The 23,306-nt window shown below is 37.4% G+C and overlaps 1 protein-coding gene across 1 annotated transcript; it reads left to right on the top strand.

Annotated features, from left to right (window-relative positions):
• Positions 1-440: 440 nt before the first annotated feature.
• Positions 441-21,772, top strand: iah1 (isoamyl acetate hydrolyzing esterase 1 (putative)). Its single transcript, XM_028796882.2, has 6 exons — positions 441-576; positions 3,122-3,174; positions 4,936-5,084; positions 6,885-7,046; positions 19,130-19,251; positions 20,096-21,772. Exons 1-6 carry the CDS (start codon positions 514-516, stop codon positions 20,276-20,278), a joined length of 732 nt encoding a protein of 243 aa, XP_028652715.1. The 5' UTR covers positions 441-513; the 3' UTR covers positions 20,279-21,772.
• Positions 21,773-23,306: the final 1,534 nt, after the last annotated feature.

Here is a 23,306-nt window from a genome sequence, read left to right as displayed (position 1 = left end):
GAGTTTTTAAAGCTAAAAAAATTGAAAAATTTTGAATGGCTCCTCCAACCTGCAGGGAAAACTTGGGATTTGGTGACGGAATTGGCATTCCAGCCACCATAAAAAACCTCACACTGTCCCATTCCATCTGAACTAGTGTGGTGCTGAGGTGTCACCTATTGCATGGCAGCCCTCGGGTCCTAATCTGGGATCCCATAGTGATTTGTCATGTGGTGGTTGCGGCAACGTGCTATATCAACGCATGCTCCTAATATCTCTCTCCCAAGCCAAGTCACTCGATTTAAATCCAATTGAGAATGCCTTCATAGGCCAAAAATAACTTAAGGGTACAAACATTCAATAAGCTGCAGTCCCCGCTGCTCCGATGGAGACTGAGGAACTGCACACCAGCTCGAGTTTTTTGGAGTCCGCGTCTCACGTGTGCTGCGCGTGCACGCGTATTACGTCACAGAACGCGTCAAAACCGCCTTGCCCGCCTTTTGTTGGTGTTTCATATTTCCTTTGAGTAAAGCCATGTCTCGCGTACGGAGCATTGTATGGCCACAAGTCGTGTTATTCGGGGACTCAATAACCCAGGTAAGAACGAAAGTGGAGTGCGTTTAGTTTTGCTGTGGTTACTTTTGTCAACCGGATAGCAGCGGCACGTTATTAGGGTTGGGTGCACTATAGAATAAGCACACGAAGCTGGAGGCTGAGCACCCAACTGCAGCTGTTACTTGCAGGTATTTTAGGATGGATCAACACCTTGCATTCTTAAGGATTCCACCTGTTCAGCCGGCTGTTATTTCGTTTATTCAATAGTAGTTTCAATTTCTGTGCGTCATTCAGCTAACAAAGTGACTGATTGGCTCCCGCGCATGTCAATCACTCTTACGTGTGTATTTATTTCTTTCTCACTTTCTCGTTGGAAAAATACCTTGGATAAAATAGAAATGCGATGTGACGCTGTCATTCACCACGTATGAATCCCACGGAGCACATTCATTGGCAAATATGATATAAGCGTATTGAGAGACTCCATTATACAGGGCAGCGTAACAAGTAACAATCTGTTTCAGAGGAATTTAATATAGCGCAAGCCCACGAGAATAAAATATACTTGAGTTCTGGTGAATAGCCAAAGCTTTGTCTTAGCGACCGCATAACGTATAAACGAGCACGAGAACGTTTAACTTCAAAAAGAAAAAAAATGATACCCTGGGGGTCAATCCACGTGAAATCAACAGAGACCTCGCGACTGACCATCTCAGATTTGCTTCATACTTGTTGAAAATAACGTTATTGAACCCAAAGACAAGTGTGCAGTTCCTGAGATATTGAGGAATGGGAATAGGGGAATGTGACCCTAATTTTAACAAAAAATAAAATAACCCCTACAATAAAAAATGGCAGTTTTCCATAAGTCATAACTTTTGAACTGTTTATGCTAGATACATGACATTTATAACAGACTCATATGTAGTACTGGATGTATTTAACATCAAAAATAGTTGTTCACAGTTCCATATTTGCCGATTTCTGAGGGAGTATGCGCTGACAGCGCGGTGCTGCACTCTTCACACTAGGATACAACTGGAAAGAGCTTGCTTTACTTAGTAAATGCACAAAATTTAAAGTTGGTACCATTAATCAAACTATATTTACTAACGTATCAAACATGCCACGTTTCGCTACAAAGAGAAATACAAAGTACAGAGAGGCATATAAAAATATAGCCGATAATTCACATATGTATTTTGTGTCTAAATAGCCAGTGTTTTCATTTCTCCTACTGGGCACAGCACCAAAGATGAAGCCTTGTTACGTGTAGTATCAGGTACAGTATATATGCAACTGTGACAAAGACAAAGGAAATATAGACAGACATGAAATGACTTTTACTATTTTAATTCCTACTGAATCAGACCAGCATCTAGTTGCTAAAGAAAAGAGCTATAACGTTAGTAATACCTATCAAAATGTGAATGATCTGATATGGAGTAGTTTGGAGATACAGAAAGCCAAAGTTCCTGTTAGACACAAAGTAAGATTTTTATACGATTTTCAGCTAGCCAGACACTGGAAAATATGCAGCTTTGGATCAGCTATTTTAGAAGTTAAAAACAACTAGTACTAAGCAGCAATCACAGCAAATTTTGTGCATCTCTAATTCAGTTCAAAAGATATGACTTAGGAAATATTGCTTTTTTTTCGTGTAATCTGTGCATATCAGCAAGCCTTTGGAACTTCAAGGGGGAATCCCAAAATAACAACCCTCCCCTATTTCAAGTACAACAACAATCATCGCCATTTCCTTTTTTTCCATTTCAGACACTGAATGTAATGACCAGAACTACACACAATATTACAGACACACTAGTGCAATATATACATTCTGAGTATGACATCTCTTAATTAATTGTAAATAGTTTTCACAATAAAACCATCCATGCATCCATTTTCCAACCCACTGAATCTGAACACAAGGTCAGCAGAGGTCTGCTGGAGCCAATCCCAGCCAACACAGGGCACAAGGCAGGAACCAATCCCGGGCAGGGTGCCAAGCCACCGCAGACAATAAAACCGAATATCTTAATTTTAGTTTTAATGCTTCTGTGCAGTGGTTGAACAGTTACTTTCTATTTTTTAGCATTTACCTGCGATTCATTTATAATATTGTTTCTTTTTTTTGTGAATGTATCACTCTGCACTTTTATATAGTAAACTGCATTTTCTAAGTGATTGCTCCACATTTTTTAAATTTCCATTTCTTACTTTTCATTATTTGTTGTGGACCTCTCCAAGGTTGAATAGTCTCCTGTTGTCTGTACACTCTGTCTCTGGCTGATTTCACCAGCTTGATATCTAAATTTTAAAAATTACCTTTGAAGTGAGTCTTTTAGCTTCTACTGTTCTGTGTATTCTACAGGCACTCTAAGGTTATTTAAATAGGAAATAGCGTGCCTGTATTTATCAGTTAATATGTTATATTTTATATATATATATATATATATATATATATCATTTTTTTTTTTTTTTTTTCAAAAGTAAAAAAAGTTTCAAATATTAACAATTGTTTATTTCTTGTAGTACTTTACGGGCAGTCTTGACATTTTTTTCCTCTTCTCTGCACTTAATTCAGTCTTCTTTTGACTCAAATGGATGGGGAGCTGTAATTGCTAGCAAGCTGGCAAGGTAAGTTCTAATTTCAGGGCAAACAAATCTTAAATTAGTGCATTCATTTCAGCACTTGTCTGTCTCCCAGTCTATCCCTGGCCATCGGACCTTACTTTTATTCTATGTTAATTAGTGTTCCCTAATTTTAATTATTTATTTTGTCTTTTCTTCATCATGTAAAGCACTTTGAGCTACATTGTTTGTATAAAAATGTGCTATATAAATAATTGTTGTTGTTGTTGTTGTAGCCCCAAATGTTCAACCAGTTTTATGTTATGCCACCACACAAGCACCAGGGCTGTGAAGTTGGAAGCAATTATTGGGTTGCTGGAGTAAAACTGTACAGACTGTGACTAAATATAAATTGTAATAAAATGTGTAAAATTTCCAAATTGACATATGCAGATTCAAATTTAAACTTTTTTCTTCTAGACTTTTGATAAAAATATAGCTTCTTTTTTAAATATGCAAGTTTTGTGTTGATGATTAATGTTAATCAGTGTGTAAAAGCCACAGAAACATCACTACAGCCTTTATATCAAACTTTTAACAGGTTAGGGCAGTGCTTCCCAGACTCGGTCCTGTGGCCCCCCTGTCGCTGCAGGTTTTTGTCCCAATCAGCTTCTGTTTTAAGTGATGTGTTATTTCCCAAGTTCTCTGTTTTGGGAACAATATAGAAATTAGAAAACTAAGTTTGGTAAAAATAAATAAATATATATAATATTAAAATGTACCAAGCGGTTATATGGGAATAATGTATATTTTTCTTTTTAACAGTGTTTTCTTTTTAACAATGTTTTATCAATGAAACATTGATAGATTTTCATTCTATTTTTCTCGGTGTTCTAATTGTTTAATTATTCCATTATTTACTAATTAGTGGGTCTAACTCTAAAGTACTTGCAGCCTTTGATTATTCAGTGTTGTTTGCCTGGGTGTCTGCTCTGCTCGTTTTAAATTGTCATTATTAAGATACAACAAAGGGGAAAAACTGCACAGAGAAAGGGCAAAGTATAATGAAATCAACAAGAGAGTTAAGTGTTTAAACCTATAGCAAAAGCAGAAATATTTCTAAATGTCTTATAAATGTAAAAATCATGCTGCTGTGCTTTTCTGAATGTAGAATAAAAGAATAATACAGGCTAATTAAATGTGATCAATGTTATCAGGTGTTGTCACTGATTAGGAATCTGGTTGGAACAAAAACCTGCAGCCACAGGGGTCCCCAGTACCGAGGTTGGGAAACACTGGGTTAGAGTGTTTAAAATGTAACCTGATGATTGACGCTGGTAGTGATGAAATGCTTCAATCATGTATGTTGTGTGCTTTCAATCAGCAAAGTCAATTAGTCTAATTACACATAGAGGAGTCTGAGTTGGAGTTGGTGGTACCTTAATTTGAGGAGCTGGAGTCGAACGCTTTGTGCGCTGACTCCACAGCCCTGACAAGCACAGCATATTGAGTTTTTAGTTGATTGCCGATACTTGCACCTAAAACTGAACAACTGCATTTGTGGTGGCAAAATACAATTCTGTGTTTACCGTGATGCACTTTCATTTGTACTGAACTCACACCTCAAACCTGCCATGCTAAAACTACTGATTATCATTTTATTGTGAGTGTGTTCTAGGGTTTATCTGTTATTTCATAACACAACTTTAGACCAGCATTAAAATTACCTAATTTACCTAAATGGATTTGTCAGTCATATTTGTTTATTGACTGAATATGGGTATTGTTTAATTTGAACAGACATGTACATTTTCTTTTCTTTTTAAGGAAATGTGATGTAATAAATCGGGGATTGTCTGGGTATAATAGCAGATGGGCACGGATTATTCTTCCTCAAATTGTCAGTAATAGCCTCAATTCAAAGAATGTTGCAGCAATGTTAATCTTCTTCGGAGCAAATGATTGCGCACTTAAAGGTAATACATTGTTTTTTTTGGCGGAAATTTTTGGTTTAAAAACAAAAGTCAACACAGAAAATAAACCTATTTTACCCCTGAAAAGCACTGGGATAATGACTGAAAATTGCTTGTATCTGTTTGAACTTTGTTGTAGAAAAAAGCTTTCTATACTCCATCTTCAAAGAAGTCATAGATGAGAATGCAGTACATTTCTTTATTTGCACAAAGTTATGCACAAATGTCTCAGTCCATGGAATGAACAATCAATTAACTCTTTGAGGGCTTCATATTTTTTTTTCCAGTTTTCTGAAAAGCACACAAAGCAATGGTTTCACACATAAATTAACATAAAACATCTTTTGCTACATGCCGTGGGGGCAGCTCGATGACCAACAGGAATACTCGCAGCAGTAGCAGTCGCAAGTGTTGGTGCATTAGCTACACAGACATGTTCAGCACCACGATCAGCTTGTGATGGTCCCTCACTTTTGATTTTCATCTCCAGACCACTTACATCAAAATCCGACAACTCAGAGTCTGACTCAGTGTAAACTGAGACTCATGTAAAACATCGTCCAGAGAGCATTTTGTTTTGCGCATTCACTTTGGTATTTCACCAGATGTCAATAGCATTTGAGGGGTTGATTGCTGTTCGCTACTCATGCACGAAATCTCGATCAAATCAACAAAGCTAACTTTAAAGAGAGTCGAGCTAAAACATTATGGCGAGTTTTACCACAGTTTACAGCTGATTACCGTCTTCTACCCCTGAATTTCAACAATAGTCGACAACCGCCCTGAAAGAGTTAAACAATTCATCTGCTTTTATACTTTTTTCTGATTACATTACCTCATCTAACACATCGTGTCATCTGACTCATAATATACAGAACTTTATTACCTCCTCCAATCAACTAATTCCACCAGTAATTTGTAACTGTCGATTCTCCCATTATTCTGATCCCTACTTCAGAGAGGTGTTTTGCTGATTGTCCTGTTGATCTTAGCACTGTTTCAAAGGAGGGTTATATGGGTTTTCCCATCATTTTGTCTCCACTTCTGGTGGCCTGAAGGTAAAAATTAGAAAAAAATGTATCTTCTCTAAACTTAACCTTTCTTGTAAAACTTGAGTTGTTTCTGTACAAAAAGATTCTTTACTGCAATTAAGTTTCATTCACAAGATCAATCCTTCATTTCACCGTCTTTAGAATCTTCTATCATGGCTGACTCATTTACCTCATTCTCGCCTTGAAATATGACGTTGGTAGTTTCTGCAAGTTGGGGCAGAGACCTCTTGTGCTTTCAGCTTTAAGTTCTATTTACTTAACCCTTGGATTACATTCAATCCTTTTCCTTACGTTTAATAATTCATTCTGTTATGGCTTCATGTACATATACATATACAGTATATGTATGCTTGTAATAAATTGAAAAAGATTGTTATATATGTTAACTAAAAATTACACAATTTCTAAAAACATACAATGATAGCTATAGCATCATATTTTCAACTTATACTTTTTAGAATGTCAAACATTTCAGTTTATAGCTTTGTGTTTATATATTCATAAGTCTAAATTTGATAAGGTGAATGCATTTAACCAGGGAATTTGGCAATGAATGTTTTGTAATGATTCATTATTATTCTGCATCATTTGGCATGGCTGTTATGTAATGTGTGGTAATACTATGGAAAATGTGCATGACATAGTGATATAATGAATTTGGAGTAGGAAATAGTGTGCCTTTACAATGGATGGAATGTTCTAATATGCATAGAAGCAACAGTTTTTTAATTTGCTTTCTTACTTTGAACAGATAAAAACCCACAGCAGCATGTTCCTTTGGAAGAGTATGCTGAGAACATTAAAGCAATGATTGAATATCTGAAAACTGTTGACATCTCAAAGGACAGACTTATTCTTATAACCCCACCACCTCTTGATGAAGCTGCATGGACGAAAGAGTGCACTGTTAAAGGTAATGGAAACTTGGATTTGTACCACAAAACTTCTCTTTTCTACTATATTCAAAGTGATGTGGTTTTCAGGAAGTTTACAGTGAGGCTAGATTAGATTTAATATTGGAGTTGCTTATTAATTTAATCACCAGATACATACAATATATATGTTTGCATAATACTACAAGAGATATTATAACATAGTCATAGGCACTTTGTGTTTATAATCTCTATAATTCTTCAGTTTTATTACAGCTTGAGTGGTTTCTTTGTCTTTCTCTAAAGATTATACCAGAGGTTTGGATTCCTAAATCACCCAAATAAGCAAAGTAATTTCAAAATTTGTTACCATAGAGTTTTTTTAAATTTATTTTCTATTTTAATGAAAAGGACAGGAATCAACTGGCTGGTTAGTGTTCACGAAAGACTGCTTCAGACTTCCTGCTGTAGAAACAGCAAGGAGTGTGGTTTTTTTTTTTGTACCTGAGGACACGCTGGTTGCCGTGACCTTTCTTGTGGTAAACTGCTTCAAAATTAAGTTTCACAGTATAGACTTGTACATTTGACATGAATAGTTTCCTAAAAGTACTTGTTTAGGTTGAGATGCCAAGTTTACTTTTGTTTACTTAGGATTGATAAGTAAATTACATCCCACGCAGTAAGACCATGTTCATGATGAGCATGCATGTATCAAAGATGCATCACAGTATCTCTTATCTGTTACATCAGAGTTTCTGAGCTGCTGAGAATTACATTTTTACATTACATTTAGAAGCATGTTTCACATGCAGATATAAAATCTGCACCCATGTCAATGAAGGAATGAACAAGCTGCACAACATTTTTCTACCAGCTACAAAATCATATGAACAAATGTTTTAATGCTCAAGTTCAACATGATTAGCATTAAGCAAGAAAAAAAAACAAGCAGGAAGAAATATTGCTTCATTTTCTAGCATCCTTATTCTCATCATCTTATTACTGATGAAAATGCAGTTGTGACCTGCTTGGCTGGCTACTTTGACCAGCTGTGCAAGGATGTTGGATATCTCTGGCTCCATGGTTCTTGAGGCTGATCCTCCATATAGCTGTGAACCACCCAATCTCGCTGAGATTGCACAGGTGGTGAACCATCTGAGGGTAGGAAAGGCTGTAGGGATCTGTGATATCCGGGGTGAACTTCTCAAGGCTGGTGGTAAGGCTGTCCTCCTGGCATTGCAATAAATCTTTGCTTCCATTTAGGAGACTGACATCATCCCAACTGACTGGAAAATGGGACTTGTCATCCCTATCTGGAAAGGGAAGGGTTATCTCCTGGATTGCGGCAACTACAGGGGGATAGCACTGTTCTCAATGCTGGGTAAGGTCCTTGCTAGGGTCATCCACAATAAGATCTTTGATCATTTGCTCACCTTCCAGCGACCAGAGCAGTCTGGTTTTATGCCTAAGAAGTCCACCATCAACCACATCCTGGAACTGAGGGTTCTCATAGAGCGCAAATACGAATATCAGCAGAATTTCTTTGCAGCCTTTGTTGATTTTTGTGAAGTGTTCATCTTAGTTGATTGAGCTGCCCTTTGAGACATTTTGAGACTTTGCGGGACCCCCTCAAAGTTGCAGAATACCATGACCGGCCTGTACACTGGTACTGTTAATGCTGTGCAGAGAGTAGGCAAAACTTCTACGTTTTTCCCAGTTGATTCTGGGGTTTGTTAGGAATGTGTTTCTTCTCCTACTCTGTTCAATGCTTGCATGGACTGGGTGTTGGGTAAGATTGTGGGGTCCAGCGGCTGTGGGGCATCTGTTGGCGAAGAAAGACTCGCTGATCTTGACTTTGCTAACGATGCTGTGATCGCAGAGTCAATGGAGGCTTTGATCAGGGTTCTCAAGAGACTGAGTGAAGAGTCTGAGTGAGTCCTGGGTAAAAATCAAGATCCAGTCATTTAATGACCTCTTAGGCACAGCCATCAGCAGTGCGTCTGTCTGTGGAGAGAGTGTCAACCTTGTCAAGTGGTTTACTTACCTTGGCAGTGATGTTCCTGTCTCTGGTGACTCTTCCTATGAAGTCAGTAGACGGATTGGGAGAGCATTGGGGGGTCATGAGGTCTCTGGAAAGGGGTGTGTGGCGATTTCGATATCTATGCAAAAGGACGAATGTCCAAGTCTTTAGAGTCCTGGTGCTTCCTGTTTTGCTATATGGTTGTAAGACATTGATGCTATCCAGTGACTTGAGAATGGAGAATCCTTAGGTACCGCTTGTTTGAATTTGTGTTGAATGAGCGGTTACTGATGGAGTCCCAAGTGAGGCACATTACCTGCATTGTAAGGGAGCGCCAGTTACGGCACTACGACCATGTGGCACGATTCCCCAAGGGTGATCCGGCTCACAGGATCCTCATTGTTGAAGACATAAGTAGCTAGACCAGGCCAAGGCGACAACCATGTAACACCTGGCTGTGGCAGATAGAGGGTCATTTTCGGAGGGTGGGACTGGACTGCGTGTCTGCCTGGGGAGGTTGCCAACCAGGATCCCGAGCTGTTTCATTGTGTGGTGGGTGTGGCAACATGCTGTACCAGTGCATGCTCACCAACCTGACCTGACCTTATTCTCATCATATACTATAAGAGATGAGGATAGGTGTTATGATTTACAGTACTATACATTAATAAATGCCAATTGACCCAAATAATATTTCCTTCAAAAGCTTCATTTAGGTACTTGGCATATACCAAACCTGAGTTTAGTGCAAGACTGTAAACATCAGTTGATCAGGATGCCAGTCAGTTGTGGTGCTACACAAACACTTGTGTTGGGAACATTCTTGAGTTCCTGAAATGCTTGTTCTTGGGATATGGGAGGAAATGAGTACCTGGAGAAGCCCATGAACCTCAGTTATCTGCTACTTTTAGGAGTTGGCAAGTAACTTTTGAAGAATTCCAAGTGATAATAGTTAACCTTCAATTACACTTGATCACCTACTGTTGAATTAACACAAAATCCAGAGCGGACACTTGTTTTATTTATTTATTCTTCATGCGTTTTCTTTTTTGTTCACCTCCCATTTATTCATTTTATAAGATTAAATGGTTGTTATATAGAACATTGGAGTATGTAATGGGTTGTGCATTTAGAAGAGCATAAAAGATGTTATCTCTACATCTGTTGCACATCTAAATACAAAATCAGTAGAAATCTTCCTCCTGCACATTTAATTTTGTTGCCACTAACCTTGCTTCTTGCACATGTCACTACTCTCTTCACAGGCATTTCAAAATGTAGTAGCAAAGCAAACAAACCATGCAGTAGGCAAACAATTCCATAGCTGAAATGCTTTATCTATTAATCTCTTGTATTTTTCAGGGAATTACATAGAAAATGCAAAAAGCTGTGATTTTATTTTTTTATTAATTATACTAGAGATAGAAAAAGTAATAAAAATCCTACTTAAGTAGAAGTATTATTTCACAGTCAAAAATGACTATGGTAAAAGTATCTGACATGGAAATTACTCAAGCAAAAGTATTTGAAACAAAGCTCAGGAAAATCTGCTCAGGAAAAGTACAATTTTAGTTACTATAAGAAAAAAAATGGTAATATCCTCAAATATCCATGCTGTGCATTTGAAAACATAACTGGAATATACATGGCAATTAAATGGATTTTTTTTTTATTAAAATGTAATAATAGCATACATATGCACACTATACAGTGGTGTGAAAAACTATTTGCCCCCTTCCTGATTTCTTATTCTTTTGCATGTTTGTCACACAAAATGTTTCTGATCATCAAACACATTTAACCATTAGTCAAATATAACACAAGTAAACACAAAATGCAGTTTGTAAATGGTGGTTTTTATTATTTAGGGAGAAAAAAAAATCCAAACCTACATGGCCCTGTGTGAAAAAGTAATTGCCCCCCTGAACCTAATAACTGGTTGGGCCACCCTTAGCAGCAATAACTGCAATCAAGCGTTTGCGATAACTTGCAATGAGTCTTTTACAGCACTCTGGAGGAATTTTGGCCCACTCATCTTTGCAAAATTGTTGTAATTCAGCTTTATTTGAGGGTTTTCTAGCATGAACCGCCTTTTTAAGGTCATGCCATAGCATCTCAATTGGATTCAGGTCAGGACTTTGACTAGGCCACTCCAAAGTCTTCATTTTGTTTTTCTTCAGCCATTCAGAGGTGGATTTGCTGGTGTGTTTTTGGGTCATTGTCCTGTTGCAGCACCCAAGATCGCTTCAGCTTGAGTTGACGAACAAATGGCCGGACATTCTCCTTCAGGATTTTTTGGTAGACAGTAGAATTCATGGTTCCATCTATCACAGCAAGCCTTCCAGGTCCTGAAGCAGCAAAACAACCCCAGACCATCACACTACCACCACCATATTTTACTGTTGGTATGATGTTCTTTTTCTGAAATGCTGTGTTCCTTTTACGCCAGATGTAACGGGACATTTGCCTTCCAAAAAGTTCAACTTTTGTCTCATCAGTCCACAAGGTATTTTCCCAAAAGTCTTGGCAATCATTGAGATGTTTCTTAGCAAAATTGAGACGAGCCCTAATGTTCTTTTTGCTTAACAGTGGTTTGCGTCTTGGAAATCTGCCATGCAGGCCATTTTTGCCCAGTCTCTTTCTTATGGTGGAGTCGTGAACACTGACCTAAATTGAGGCAAGTGAGGCCTGCAGTTCTTTAGACGTTGTCCTGGGGTCTTTTGTGACCTCTCGGATGAGTCGTCTCTGCGCTCTTGGGGTAATTTTGGTCGGCCGGCCACTCCTGGGAAGGTTCACCACTGTTCCATGTTTTTGCCATTTGTGGATAATGGCTCTCACTGTGGTTCGCTGGAGTCCCAAAGCTTTAGAAATGGCTTTATAACCTTTACCAGACTGATAGATCTCAATTACTTCTGTTCTCATTTGTTCCTGAATTTCTTTGGATCTTGGCATGATGTCTAGCTTTTGAGGTGCTTTTGGTCTACTTCTCTGTGTCAGGCAGCTCCTATTTAAGTGATTTCTTGATTGAAACAGGTGTGGCAGTAATCAGGCCTGGGGGTGGCTACGGAAATTGAACTCAGGTGTGATACACCACAGTTAGGTTATTTTTTAACAAGGGGGCAATTACTTTTTCACACAGGGCCATGTAGGTTTGGATTTTTTTTCTCCCTAAATAATAATAACCATCATTTAAAAACTGCATTTTGTGTTTACTTGTGTTATATTTGACTAATGGTTAAATGTGTTTGATGATCAGAAACATTTTGTGTGACAAACATGCAAAAGAATAAGAAATCAGGAAGGGGGCAAATAGTTTTTCACACCACTGTATGTATATGGCAATTACTGTACATTTCAGGTATATTCAGTATTAACCATTCTCCGCAGCTCCGCCCACGTAGTAGTGAAACAGAACAAATTTTAAAAATCAATAAAAAGATATCGCTAGCTAAGCAGAGGCAAGGTACGCTCCAAAACATGACCAGAGGTAGACCGACTCCCCACTCCTGATGTCACGCTTCCCCCTCCCTTCGGCCCGCAGCCTCTGTCTCGGATTAGCGTGAATATATTGCTCCTGCAAGCGAACTATGATTCTTAGTGCAATGAAAGAAGTTGCAAAATCAACTGGAATGTTCAAAAAAATTCTAGAAAAAAACCCGCTCTAAATCCGTTAAGTAGTTCTCGAGTGAAAAGCAGACAGACAAACGTTGGACTATATATATATATATATATATATATATATATATATATATATATAAAATCCCTATGTGCGTCCAGGTGTCTGTGTGTGGGTGTCTTCTGGTGAAGTGCGCATGCGCGGGGCATGGTGCTATGCGCGATATTACTGTCAGAGAAAGTTAGAGGCGTTTTACGGAAATACAAACCAGTATTACTGCGAGAGGAAATTAAAGGTACACAATACAGTGACGCATATTACAGCCACATACAAGCCAGTATTACTGTCAGAGGAGATTAAAGGCATATTACCGACGCGCACGCTTGTATTACCGCCAGAGAAAATTAAAGGTATACAGTGATCCCTCGCTATATTGCGCTTCGCCTTTCGCGGCTTCACTCTATCGCGGATTTTATATGTAAGCATATTTAAATATATATCGCGGATTTTTTGCTGGTTCGTGGATTTCTGAGGACAATGGGTCTTTTAATTTCTGGTACATGCTTCCTCAGTTGGTTTGCCCAGTTGATTTCATACAAGGGACGCTATTGGCAGATGGCTGAGAAGCTACCCAACTTACTTTCTCTCTCTCTTTCTTGCGCTGACTTTCTCTGATCCTGATGTAGGGGGTGTGAGCAGGGGGGCTGTTCGCACACCTAGACGATACGGACGCTCGTCTAAAAATGCTGAAAGATTATCTTCACGTTGTTACCTTCTGTGTGCAGCTGCTTCGTGAAGCGACATGCTGCACGGTGCTTCGCATACTTAAAAGCTCAAAGGGCACGTATTGATTTTTGACTGCTTGTTTTTCTCAGTCTCTCTCTCTCTCTCTGTCTCTCTCTCTCTCTCTCCCTGCTCCTGACAGAGGGGGTGTGAGCTGCCACCTTCAACAGCTTTGTGCTGCGGGTGCTTCGCATACTTAAAAACCAAACAGCCCTATTGATTTGTTTGCTTTCCTCTCTGTTTCCTTTGAAGAGGAAGATATGTTTGCATTCTTTTAATTGTGAGACTGAACTGTCATCTCTGTCTTGTCATGGAGCACAGTTTAAACTTTTGAAAAAGAGACAAATGTTTGTTTGCAGTGTTTGAATAACGTTCCTGTCTCTCTCCAACCTCCTGTGTTTCTGCGCAAATCTGTGACCCAAGCATGACAATATAAAAATAACCATATAAACATATGGTTTCTACTTTGCGGATTTTCTTATTTCGCGGGTGGCTCTGGAACGCAACCCCCGCGATGGAGGAGGGATTACTGTATTACGGACGAACGGACGAATATTATGGACGTACAAGACGGTACCCTTCAATAAGGGCGCGCACAGGCATCCTTCAATAAGGGCGCGCACAAAAAGGCGAGCCTCAAAAGGATGACCTCAATTGGGCGCAGCGAATAAAGGCGTGCGTAAATAAAGATCTGCACCTGTTGCTCTTGACATATTCCAGAGCCATTTGAACTAAATTATCTATGCGCCCTTATTGAATAGAGCCGTACAAGACAGTATTACTGTCACAGAAAATTAAAGACACACAATACACAGCAGCAGCCCACGAAGAACGGTCAGCTCAGCAAGTAAACATGAACAAAAGAAAGGCTGAAAGAAAGAAAAATACGACCGACAAAAAGAATGAGGTCAAAGTCCCTTGCCATTTAATATAGACTGTTCCTACTAATGTTTATGCACTACTGTTCTAGCGCCCGTTATTGTAACGGGCTAAATGACTAGTATATATAATATTAGAGATACAGAGCTTAATAAATAGTACAGAGTTTACTTAATAGTATAGTAGTAACAAAATATAAAAAATGGATGGCAGTATTTACAATTTTGAGGAAGGCCTGACAAGGTGACAATTAGTTATTTAAATTTCTTGGGAAATAAAGCTCCTTCTCATTCTTTTTGCTTTTGATTTGAGGCAGTGCAGGTGCAAATTTTACAATGTTGTTTGAGCTTTGCCTGGCTGCACAATCCTGTGTGTATAGTGAAAACAGCTGGGGACTAAGGACACACCCCTGGGTGAAAGACTAGAATATCTTGAATAGATAGGTTGAGTTATTGTATATACTGTAGTATCATATTCTGAGTACAATAATTAAGTCAAATGGCCAATTAAAAAAAAAAAAAAAAAAAAAAACAGTTAAGCTGCAGGTGTTCCAAGGCCTAAAGTCCACCCAGCCCCCACTGGGCATTCTATTTAGCATGAATGTCCTTAACTTGTTCCTCATTGTTTCCAGGGTTCATCCCAGACTATTTGATTCAGTAGGTCTTGTGGACAGCTGCTTCATGTGAGCATCACAGGCGGGCTGCAGTGTCTTGATCAGGTGGTGGTGACACAGAATGTTGCCACAGATAACAACATTAAACAAAGCAGAGAAATGTAGCTATTAATAAGGATTGCAAATTAATTGAAGAATATGATAATTCTATGCTTATTTAGTGTATTAGGAATACAACTAAAAAGTAGTTACAAAAAGACCAAATTTTAAAATAATCCAGATTGTTAGTCTGACATATCTCTGTTGGTGAATGATACCAGATTTTTAGTTTGTATCGGCAAAAGTCTGCCTCACCGCTTCCTAAATACTTAGCTCTTGGAATAATAAGCAGACTACTATTAGAAGATATAAGGTTATGATTTGGAATGTAGGGGAACAGGCAGTCAAAATATACAGTAGGGAGCAATATTATTTAAGGCTTATATGCTATTAATAGTATTTTAGAAGTCAATTTTAAAGGAAACTGCCCCCTGCTCGCTTTGTTCGCCAGCCCCTGTGGTGTGTAACCGATCAACATTTTTGGTGTTAATTCGTTTGACTTCATTGTTTCTCGGTGCTAGGATTGCCCGTGTACTCATTTTTACTGTTGATAACACTTCGGGATGAAATTTTCAATAAGATTTTGAATGTCTTCTTTAATTGTGAACTTGAAGTGAGGAAAACGTTAAAATTTATAAGAGCTGAGAGAGCAGAAAATGTGACTGTCAAAAGCATTCACATAAATGAGAGGTGAGAATATCGTGTGCGTGATTTTCTATGGTTGAGAGGAGGGCGTGACTTGAAAACATCTCATGGCCAAAGTCTCAACTCATGGGACTTGATAAAATCTTCCAAAAAGTCTCGACTCATTGCAGGACTTTTTTATTATAACAGAGAGATGTATAACCAGTGTAACAGTGCTAAAACTGGTGAGATGTGCTCAGAATTCCTTTTTCTGGTTAAGGCTGTTGCTGTTTCATTCTGAACTAATTGCAGCTGATTGATATCTTTCTTAGGTAGGCCAGTTAGAAGTGCATTACGGTAATCTAGTTGTCTGTAAACAAAAGTGCAAATTTCTCAGCATCTTGCAGTGTTATAAGTGGCCTAACTTGCAATGTTCCTTAAATGAAAAAAAATGCAATCCTATTTTTAATGTGTATTTTTAAAGTTTAGGTCAGAGTCCATGAATACACCTAAATTCTTTTCTTCTGCTTTGACTTTAATGCTAAGGAATCAAGTTTATTACTAATACCTTCATTATTTCCATTTTTGACAACCACTAAGATTTCTGTTTTTCCTTATTTAGCTTGAGAATCCATTCTGAAAGACTTTGGACCATAGAGCCCAGCTTGTCGGGGTGATTGGGTGCTATAGATAAGTAAAGCTGGGTGTCATCAGTATAGCTGTGTTAGTTCACCTTGTGTTTCAATATAAACTGGCCTAATGGGAACATAAAAATTGAAAAAAAGCAGCGGGCCCAGAATAGGTCATTGTTGTACACTGTGTACAGTACCATGGACTTCGAATTACAATCAGCACAACCAACAAAAATTTTCTACCTGTTAATTAAGTCTGAAACTAATATATACACTGCCTGAAAGACCCACCCATTGACTTAAGGTGATTTATAAGAATACTGCGGCCTACAGTGTCAAATGCTGCGCTAAATAAGAACAAATATATGGCTGCCATTGTTCTAAAACATGGCTTAAACTTATCAAGAATAGAATATTTATTTAAAAAGTCATTTAATTACTGAACAACTGCTTCTCCTAGAATTTTACTTAAAAATGCAGGATGGAAATCGGTCTAAAGTTGTCAAACAGGTGAGTGTAGATTATTTTTCTTGAGCAGGTGTTTAAATGCTGCAGGATTTTCAGTTCAGTGGAGTATTAGTTTTTGGTTTTTTTTTTGCTATATGTCACTGATACACTGAATACAAACATCAGAATTTTTCATTGTAATGTTGAGAAACATTTTTATTCGTACTGTACTTGTATAGTAAAATGCATTGCTTTTATTTTCCAATAGATGGCAGTAGTTCTGCATTTTGTGTTTGTCTCTGATCTAAAGAGTAGGACAATCCTTAATGGAGCTGAATGTCAGTATTGCATTGAGTTCAGGCTCACAAAAGAGCCACAAGGCGCATATGCAAGTGAGACAGGATGTAAAAGCAATATGTCTGTTTTGAAGATAATAGTTGACTGATCATCTTCTCTTAGCAGACATGTTTCATGTCAGCAAAAGAGGACCTCTACATCTAAAACTTCAGACAGTGTATGGTTAGAAAACACAAGGTGTGGTCAAAACCTAGAGAGAGAAGAATCTAGATAAATAAAGCAAAGCGCACTCCGCATCCTTCTACATACCCTAGAAAAGAAATCAGGACAAAAGATTCACTCTGTTCTTTGAGATGACAGGAATCCAAACAAACAATAAGTACACAGTTAACTTTATGAATGTTTTCTGAGACTCTATTGTTTGTAACAGGGTAAAGCCAGCTTGTTATGAAGAATATTATTTTTGTTTTGTTTTTGTTTTTATATGTTCCTTTCCTTAAAGTTTAATATAGGAAAACCTTCCATCAATTTACAGCAACCAACATTCTGCAGCAGATTCAGAAAGAAAATCAGCAGTGCTAAAAAGTTGAGCAAATGCTGAGAAATTAACAACTATGGTCAATATAAGCGGCCAAGAGACTTTTAAAACCAGGCCCTGAATGAACGTTTCCTTATGCAATTCTTTAGGCAAGAATTAAGGAAGGGAATATATTCATAACTTTGTACATTTATCTGTAGGAGAGAGGAAGATAAAATCCTGCTGCCTTAGATTTTTGTTTTATGTTGTTCATTTATTGTCCTCTCTCTGTACATATCCTCATATATTCATCTCCTGTTATCCTTATGGTGGCTATTAACTGTATTGTTTTGCTTATTGTAGTAAGAATTTTGTGTAGAAGTAACCTTGCCTGCAGTTGTTCCTCACATCCATCCATCCATCCATTTTCCAACCCGCTGAATCCGAACACAGGGTCACGGGGGTCTGCTGGAGCTAATCCCAGCCAACACAGGGCACAAGGCAGGAACCAATCCCGGGCAGGGTGCCAACCCACCGCAGGACACACACAAACACACCCACACACCAAGCACACACTAGGGCCAATTTAGAATCGCCAGTCCACCTAACCTGCATGTCTTTGGACTGTGGGAGGAAACCGGAGCACCTGGAGGAAACCCATGCAGACACGGGGAGAACATGCAAACTCCACGCAGGGAGGACCCAGGAAGCGAACCCAGGTCCCCAGATCTCCCAACTGCGAGGCAGCAGCGCTACCCACTGCGCCACCGTGCCGCCCTGTTCCTCACATTCTTCTGTAATATTCAATGCATTACTCCCAGATTGACCATAAAGTTGCCGCATAAAGTGTAAATCTGACTTGTGCGTGAACACGTGGATTGAAAAAATAAAAAAATTATAATTTTGCTCACAAAAAATGGGGAAATACAGAGGCTTTATCAATATTTGAGAACTGATCAGTTTTCATCAAGTTTTGGTTATGTATGAAAGTTTAATACATTTATTCTGAACGTAGAACATTAGTGGCACATATTGAAGATAATTTCTGTCTATAGACCACAAAACTTTAAAAGCACATTGGTATTACATTTAAAAAAATGAAACCTTTTATTTCCAATTATTGGTGAGAGACCTGCTGCGTGCATAATGATGCACATGTTACTCAAAGCCAAGGTTACAGATTTGTGTATTATGTACTGTAAATAAGTATTCCAAGTGTTATTGCGGAGACTATTGATAAAGTTAAAATCAATTTTCCACAATTAATAAAAGGTTTAATTGAAATACTCATTGTTTTTCTGAACTATATGTATTATACACTGCCATTTTTTATATAGATATGGTTTTAAGTATAACTTCAGACAAATTAAAAACCAATAGTTGCAATATATAACAAAATTGATTAATTATTCAGTACATTGCAAAAGAATGGCAAAAAAATCACAGTATTAATTTTTGTAAGGCAGGCACCATAATAATTTTGTTCACTAGCGTTTGCAACATTTCCTAGAAAATATCTCTAAAAAATGAGTGCTGTAGGGATAGTTTTGTATTGTCTGTAATACTTTGTATCAGTGTATATATATTTTTTTCTTAGGGTGTGTTTTAAATCGACTCAATGCAGTGGTTGGACAGTATGCTCAGGCCTGTGTCCGGGTAGCATCTGAATGTAAAGTTGAAGTTCTAGATCTTTGGACATTGATGCAACAAAATGACCAGGTAAATAGTATAAATGCTTTATTCTATCTGTTAGTCTTAAATATTACAATACAAATGCTTACCATATGTAGTATTTGCTATGTTGAAAGGTTTAGCTTTAAATTTATTTTATATTTATGTTTATAAACTATCAAATCTGTCTATGGTGCTGCTTTTAAAAATTTTGGGCCTACTGAAGTGAAATGTGTTAATTTAATAAACATACATAATAATGATTTGAATTTTTAATGCTTAAGTTTTAGCTTTTTCTTGTAGCTTTAGAGTGTCAAGACTGGGGAGCTGTCAGGGGGATAAAAGGGCCTGTTAAAGCCCATTGAGGCAGTTCTTGTGTGATCTTTGGGCTATACATGAAATACTGTAAATTATTCTTGTTGTTTTAGTTAGGCTTGTCCTAAAACATAATTTTTTTTTTTTTAACAAGGAAGTCTCGTGAACTTTAATACAGTATATCATGGTCTAATCCGGCCTGCATGAATAAATTGTTGAATGAAAAGATTTGTTGTAGGTTCTGCTGACAGTGCCAGGTTTAAGAGTTCATATGAAGACTCGTAGAAGTTTGGTACCAGGTTTAATTTACAGAATTTTAATAGATAGATAGATATTTTATTAATCCCAAGGGGAAATTCACATTCAAATTCAAATCTTCAATGTATATACTATAACAATATTTATTGTCAATGCTTAGAGGAAATTTACACAGTATTTTAATCTTGACCAGAGTCTGTTTTATATTTTACCATTTATCTGTGTTAATTATTTAAAAAAAAAAAAAAGAAAAGTTGTTACATTATGTGTCCTTAATCTGCAATATATTTTAAATCATTCTTGTGTTTCTTATGCACAGGACTTTTCAACATATTTGTCAGATGGACTTCATTTATCTGCCAAAGGAAATGAATTTGTTGCACTTCATCTTTTTCGTCTAATAGAAAAAAGAGTAGCTGCCCTCCCTTTCATTCTACCTTACTGGGCCGATGTGGATCCCCTAAATCCAGAAACCACCCTGCTGGAGTCTGTCAACCAGTAAAAATCAATAATCCAGATTTTGTAATGAATTTGGGTCAATATGTACAGTATCTCCTTTAACAATTTAGTTGTCTAATAGCATTGGACAATACACTTACAAATGTTTCAATGTCTGCACAGAATGTTAAGACACAATTTCATTTTTTTTCTTCCTGGTGAGCAATACTAAAATATAATTTCAAATATTTTAAAAAAGACTGAATAATGCATATCAAAGACACTGTAAAATTGTGAATTTTAATTTTGAATATTTTAAATGATTAATAGTTTCTGAGAAGTCATACAAAATTCATTAAATCCTCTAGTACAAAGTACAATATGCAGTTTGTTTCTTTCAAACAGTCATCACAATGTCCACATTTTCAATATTAAGGAATGAATAGTTGTGCTTGTTTGATCTTAGAGGTTAATATGATGAATTGCCTTTTCTTTGTTAACAAGTTGTCAATGCAGATGATTTTGTACAGTAGATCTGTCTAATGGTGTCATTTTTCTGTGTTTGTCTAAGAATGCCTACTGGACAGGGTCTCCTTTGATTAGTTTGCAGAGCAGCATTTCCAAGTAATGTAAAGCCTGCTGCTGTTACCTTATTTTTAAGGAAACATTTTTTCATGCTGGTTTTATTTAAGATTCACGTTTAAAGGGAATGCCAAGGAACCCATACATTGTACCCTTAAATTAATTAATTAGAGTGGCGTTGTGTTGATAGACCCTTATAATAGTGCACATGTTTGTGCCAGAAGAAAGTGTCTGTTTACAGAGAGTTACCTGTGTAATGCACAGTTAGAAATGTGGAACTAGTTGAAGTGTGCAAATTCTTTCTAATCATTACTGTCTATTTGAATGCAAATGGCACAATTACTGGAAGTGTAGACTGCCAGTTTTGTAGTAGTGTTGAAGAGCTAGTTCAAATACTTTATAGTGAATTGACATTTTGAATAGTAACCATATACATTGGGTATAGAAAAGAATCACCCCCTTCGAAATATTCCCATTTTTTTGGTTTTACAGCGTGAAATGAAAACACACAGACAAGATATTTCTTGTCAGCTTTACTTACTTCTGAACTGTAGCTGTGATATCTTTCACTTGGATGTTCTAGATTGCATTGAGTAAGTAAGAAGAAAATTGACGTAGCTAAGGTAACAATGAGGCCTTATACAGGCATATTGCTGTAGGTATCTACGAGCCCCAGTAGTGTTTCTTGACACATATCTGCTGAGTAATTCATTGGCTAAAAGTACTTAATGCTAGTGTCTCAGAGGATGTTCAGCATTGTTAGCAATGGCTATCAGTTTTGTCTTCTTTCTCTTCTTCGCTACTACCTCCAGTGGGACTAGAATACATCCTATAATTCAGCTTGCCTTGTTAATTAGCTTATTTATTTGGTAGGCCTTTCTTGAAATGATGTTAGCGGTCTATCACAGAGTCATAGAACATACAAAGGATGTCACAACCCACTTTGAAAAAACACTTTCTCCTGTTTAAAAAACAACACAATACTTGTAACAATGCACCACCATCACATCCACTCCAGAATAGTGAATAGGCTGTTTGGTGTAGCGCAAATCAATAAATATTTCCTTGGTTTTGCACCTAACTCCTATACTCTGTCTCACCCACCTTGTCAGCACACTTCATTAAGTTTATTGGGCACTTCACATATCCACTCTTAATATTCTGTTCCCAAAGGAGGAGGTGCAGTATCAACATCTGATATAAATGGCAGGAATTGCCAGTGTCACTGCAGAACATGGTGAAGTGTATGTGGAGATCACAAAGACTATCACCACCATTTTTGAACAATATGGAAAGCATTGGCTGCAGCTCTAACAAAAATACTGAGCCTAAATAACATGTCTTCAGAGTTGTATTAAATGCAAAGGCATTTTTGTAGTATTGTAATATTGAGTTTTGAAATGTGCAAGCAACTAATATTCTATGTATTGCAAACTTCTTACTGTCAAAAGTTCCCTTTCTGATACTAAATGACAAAATTCAACTGTTCTTTGGTGGAGTTCTACAGGGCCTTCAATTTGGAATTTTAGTGGGAAAGCAGTGTGTATCCAGGTTGAACTTTTATCTTTTTCCAGTTTCAGAGTGTAGGCATGGACTTGTATACACTGAAATTCTGAACTGACTTTACTAGGATTGTTTCATTTGGTTAAGATTTAATAATTGATTGTTTTTCTATTTGATAAAAAGTTCAATCACTTCAATGGTGTATTTGTATATTATTTACTATGTATTTAAAGTCTAGTAGCCACATTACTGGTTGAAGATTCTGTAGGTAATAGAATAATTTGAAAATCATTTGATTTTTCTTGTGTTATGTGTACCTTCAGCACCTTTTCTCTGTTTGATCGTATGTCTGAACCTCCCTTGACCAGTTCTCCTTCGCTCTTGTGCATTCCCATAAAGCCTGATCCTTATTTCAAGGGGTCTTGTTCAGTTCCTGTCTGCTTTTGTACTTCCTGTCTTTAAATGTGACTCTCTGTGTACTTCCTATGCCATTACTCCTTCTCATGTGTCTCACAATCACCAAAGACAAACTGACCAATCAGATCGCTTGCATGGACTGGACAACCATACAGATCAGTGATCGGTGGTTTATTATATAAGTAGATACAGATAACAAGGAGGCATGCTTCAGCATTCACAAAATGAGCATGCCTAGTAGACAAGAGAAATAACCAAGACAATAACGTTGAGAGAGGGTCTTCTTTCCCATCTGTTCTAAGCTGCTTTGAGTATGTCTCTAGAGCGGCTATATAACTAAAAACATGCCAATGGGGCAGAAAATTTAAGACCATCTTAAAACTGCTGTAGCTGCAAGAGTCCAGTTAGTATTCCATCTTATTAGATAGATAGATAGATAGATAGATAGATACTTTATTAATCCCAATGGGAAATTACAGACCTTGACTGGGATTTGAACCCAGGTACCCAGAGATATGAGGTTTCGTTACTATCTACTGTATCACCCAGTTCTAACAGAGCATTGCTATATTGCTTATTTATTTTGGTCA

This window comes from Erpetoichthys calabaricus, chromosome 3 (genome assembly GCF_900747795.2).
Source record: "Erpetoichthys calabaricus chromosome 3, fErpCal1.3, whole genome shotgun sequence".
Taxonomy (NCBI): Eukaryota; Metazoa; Chordata; class Cladistia; order Polypteriformes; family Polypteridae; genus Erpetoichthys; species Erpetoichthys calabaricus.
This window is presented reverse-complemented; position numbering and strand designations above follow the sequence as displayed.

Excerpts from the sequence above, each read along its gene's own strand:
- iah1 (XM_028796882.2), top strand. The coding sequence starts at position 514 with ATGTCTCGCGTACGGAGCATTGTATGGCCACAAGTCGTGTTATTCGGG. Across the intron at positions 5,085-6,884 it reads AAATGATTGCGCACTTAAAG|ATAAAAACCCACAGCAGCAT; the intron begins GTAATACATTGT and ends TACTTTGAACAG. Across the intron at positions 7,047-19,129 it reads GAAAGAGTGCACTGTTAAAG|GGTGTGTTTTAAATCGACTC; the intron begins GTAATGGAAACT and ends TTTTTTTCTTAG.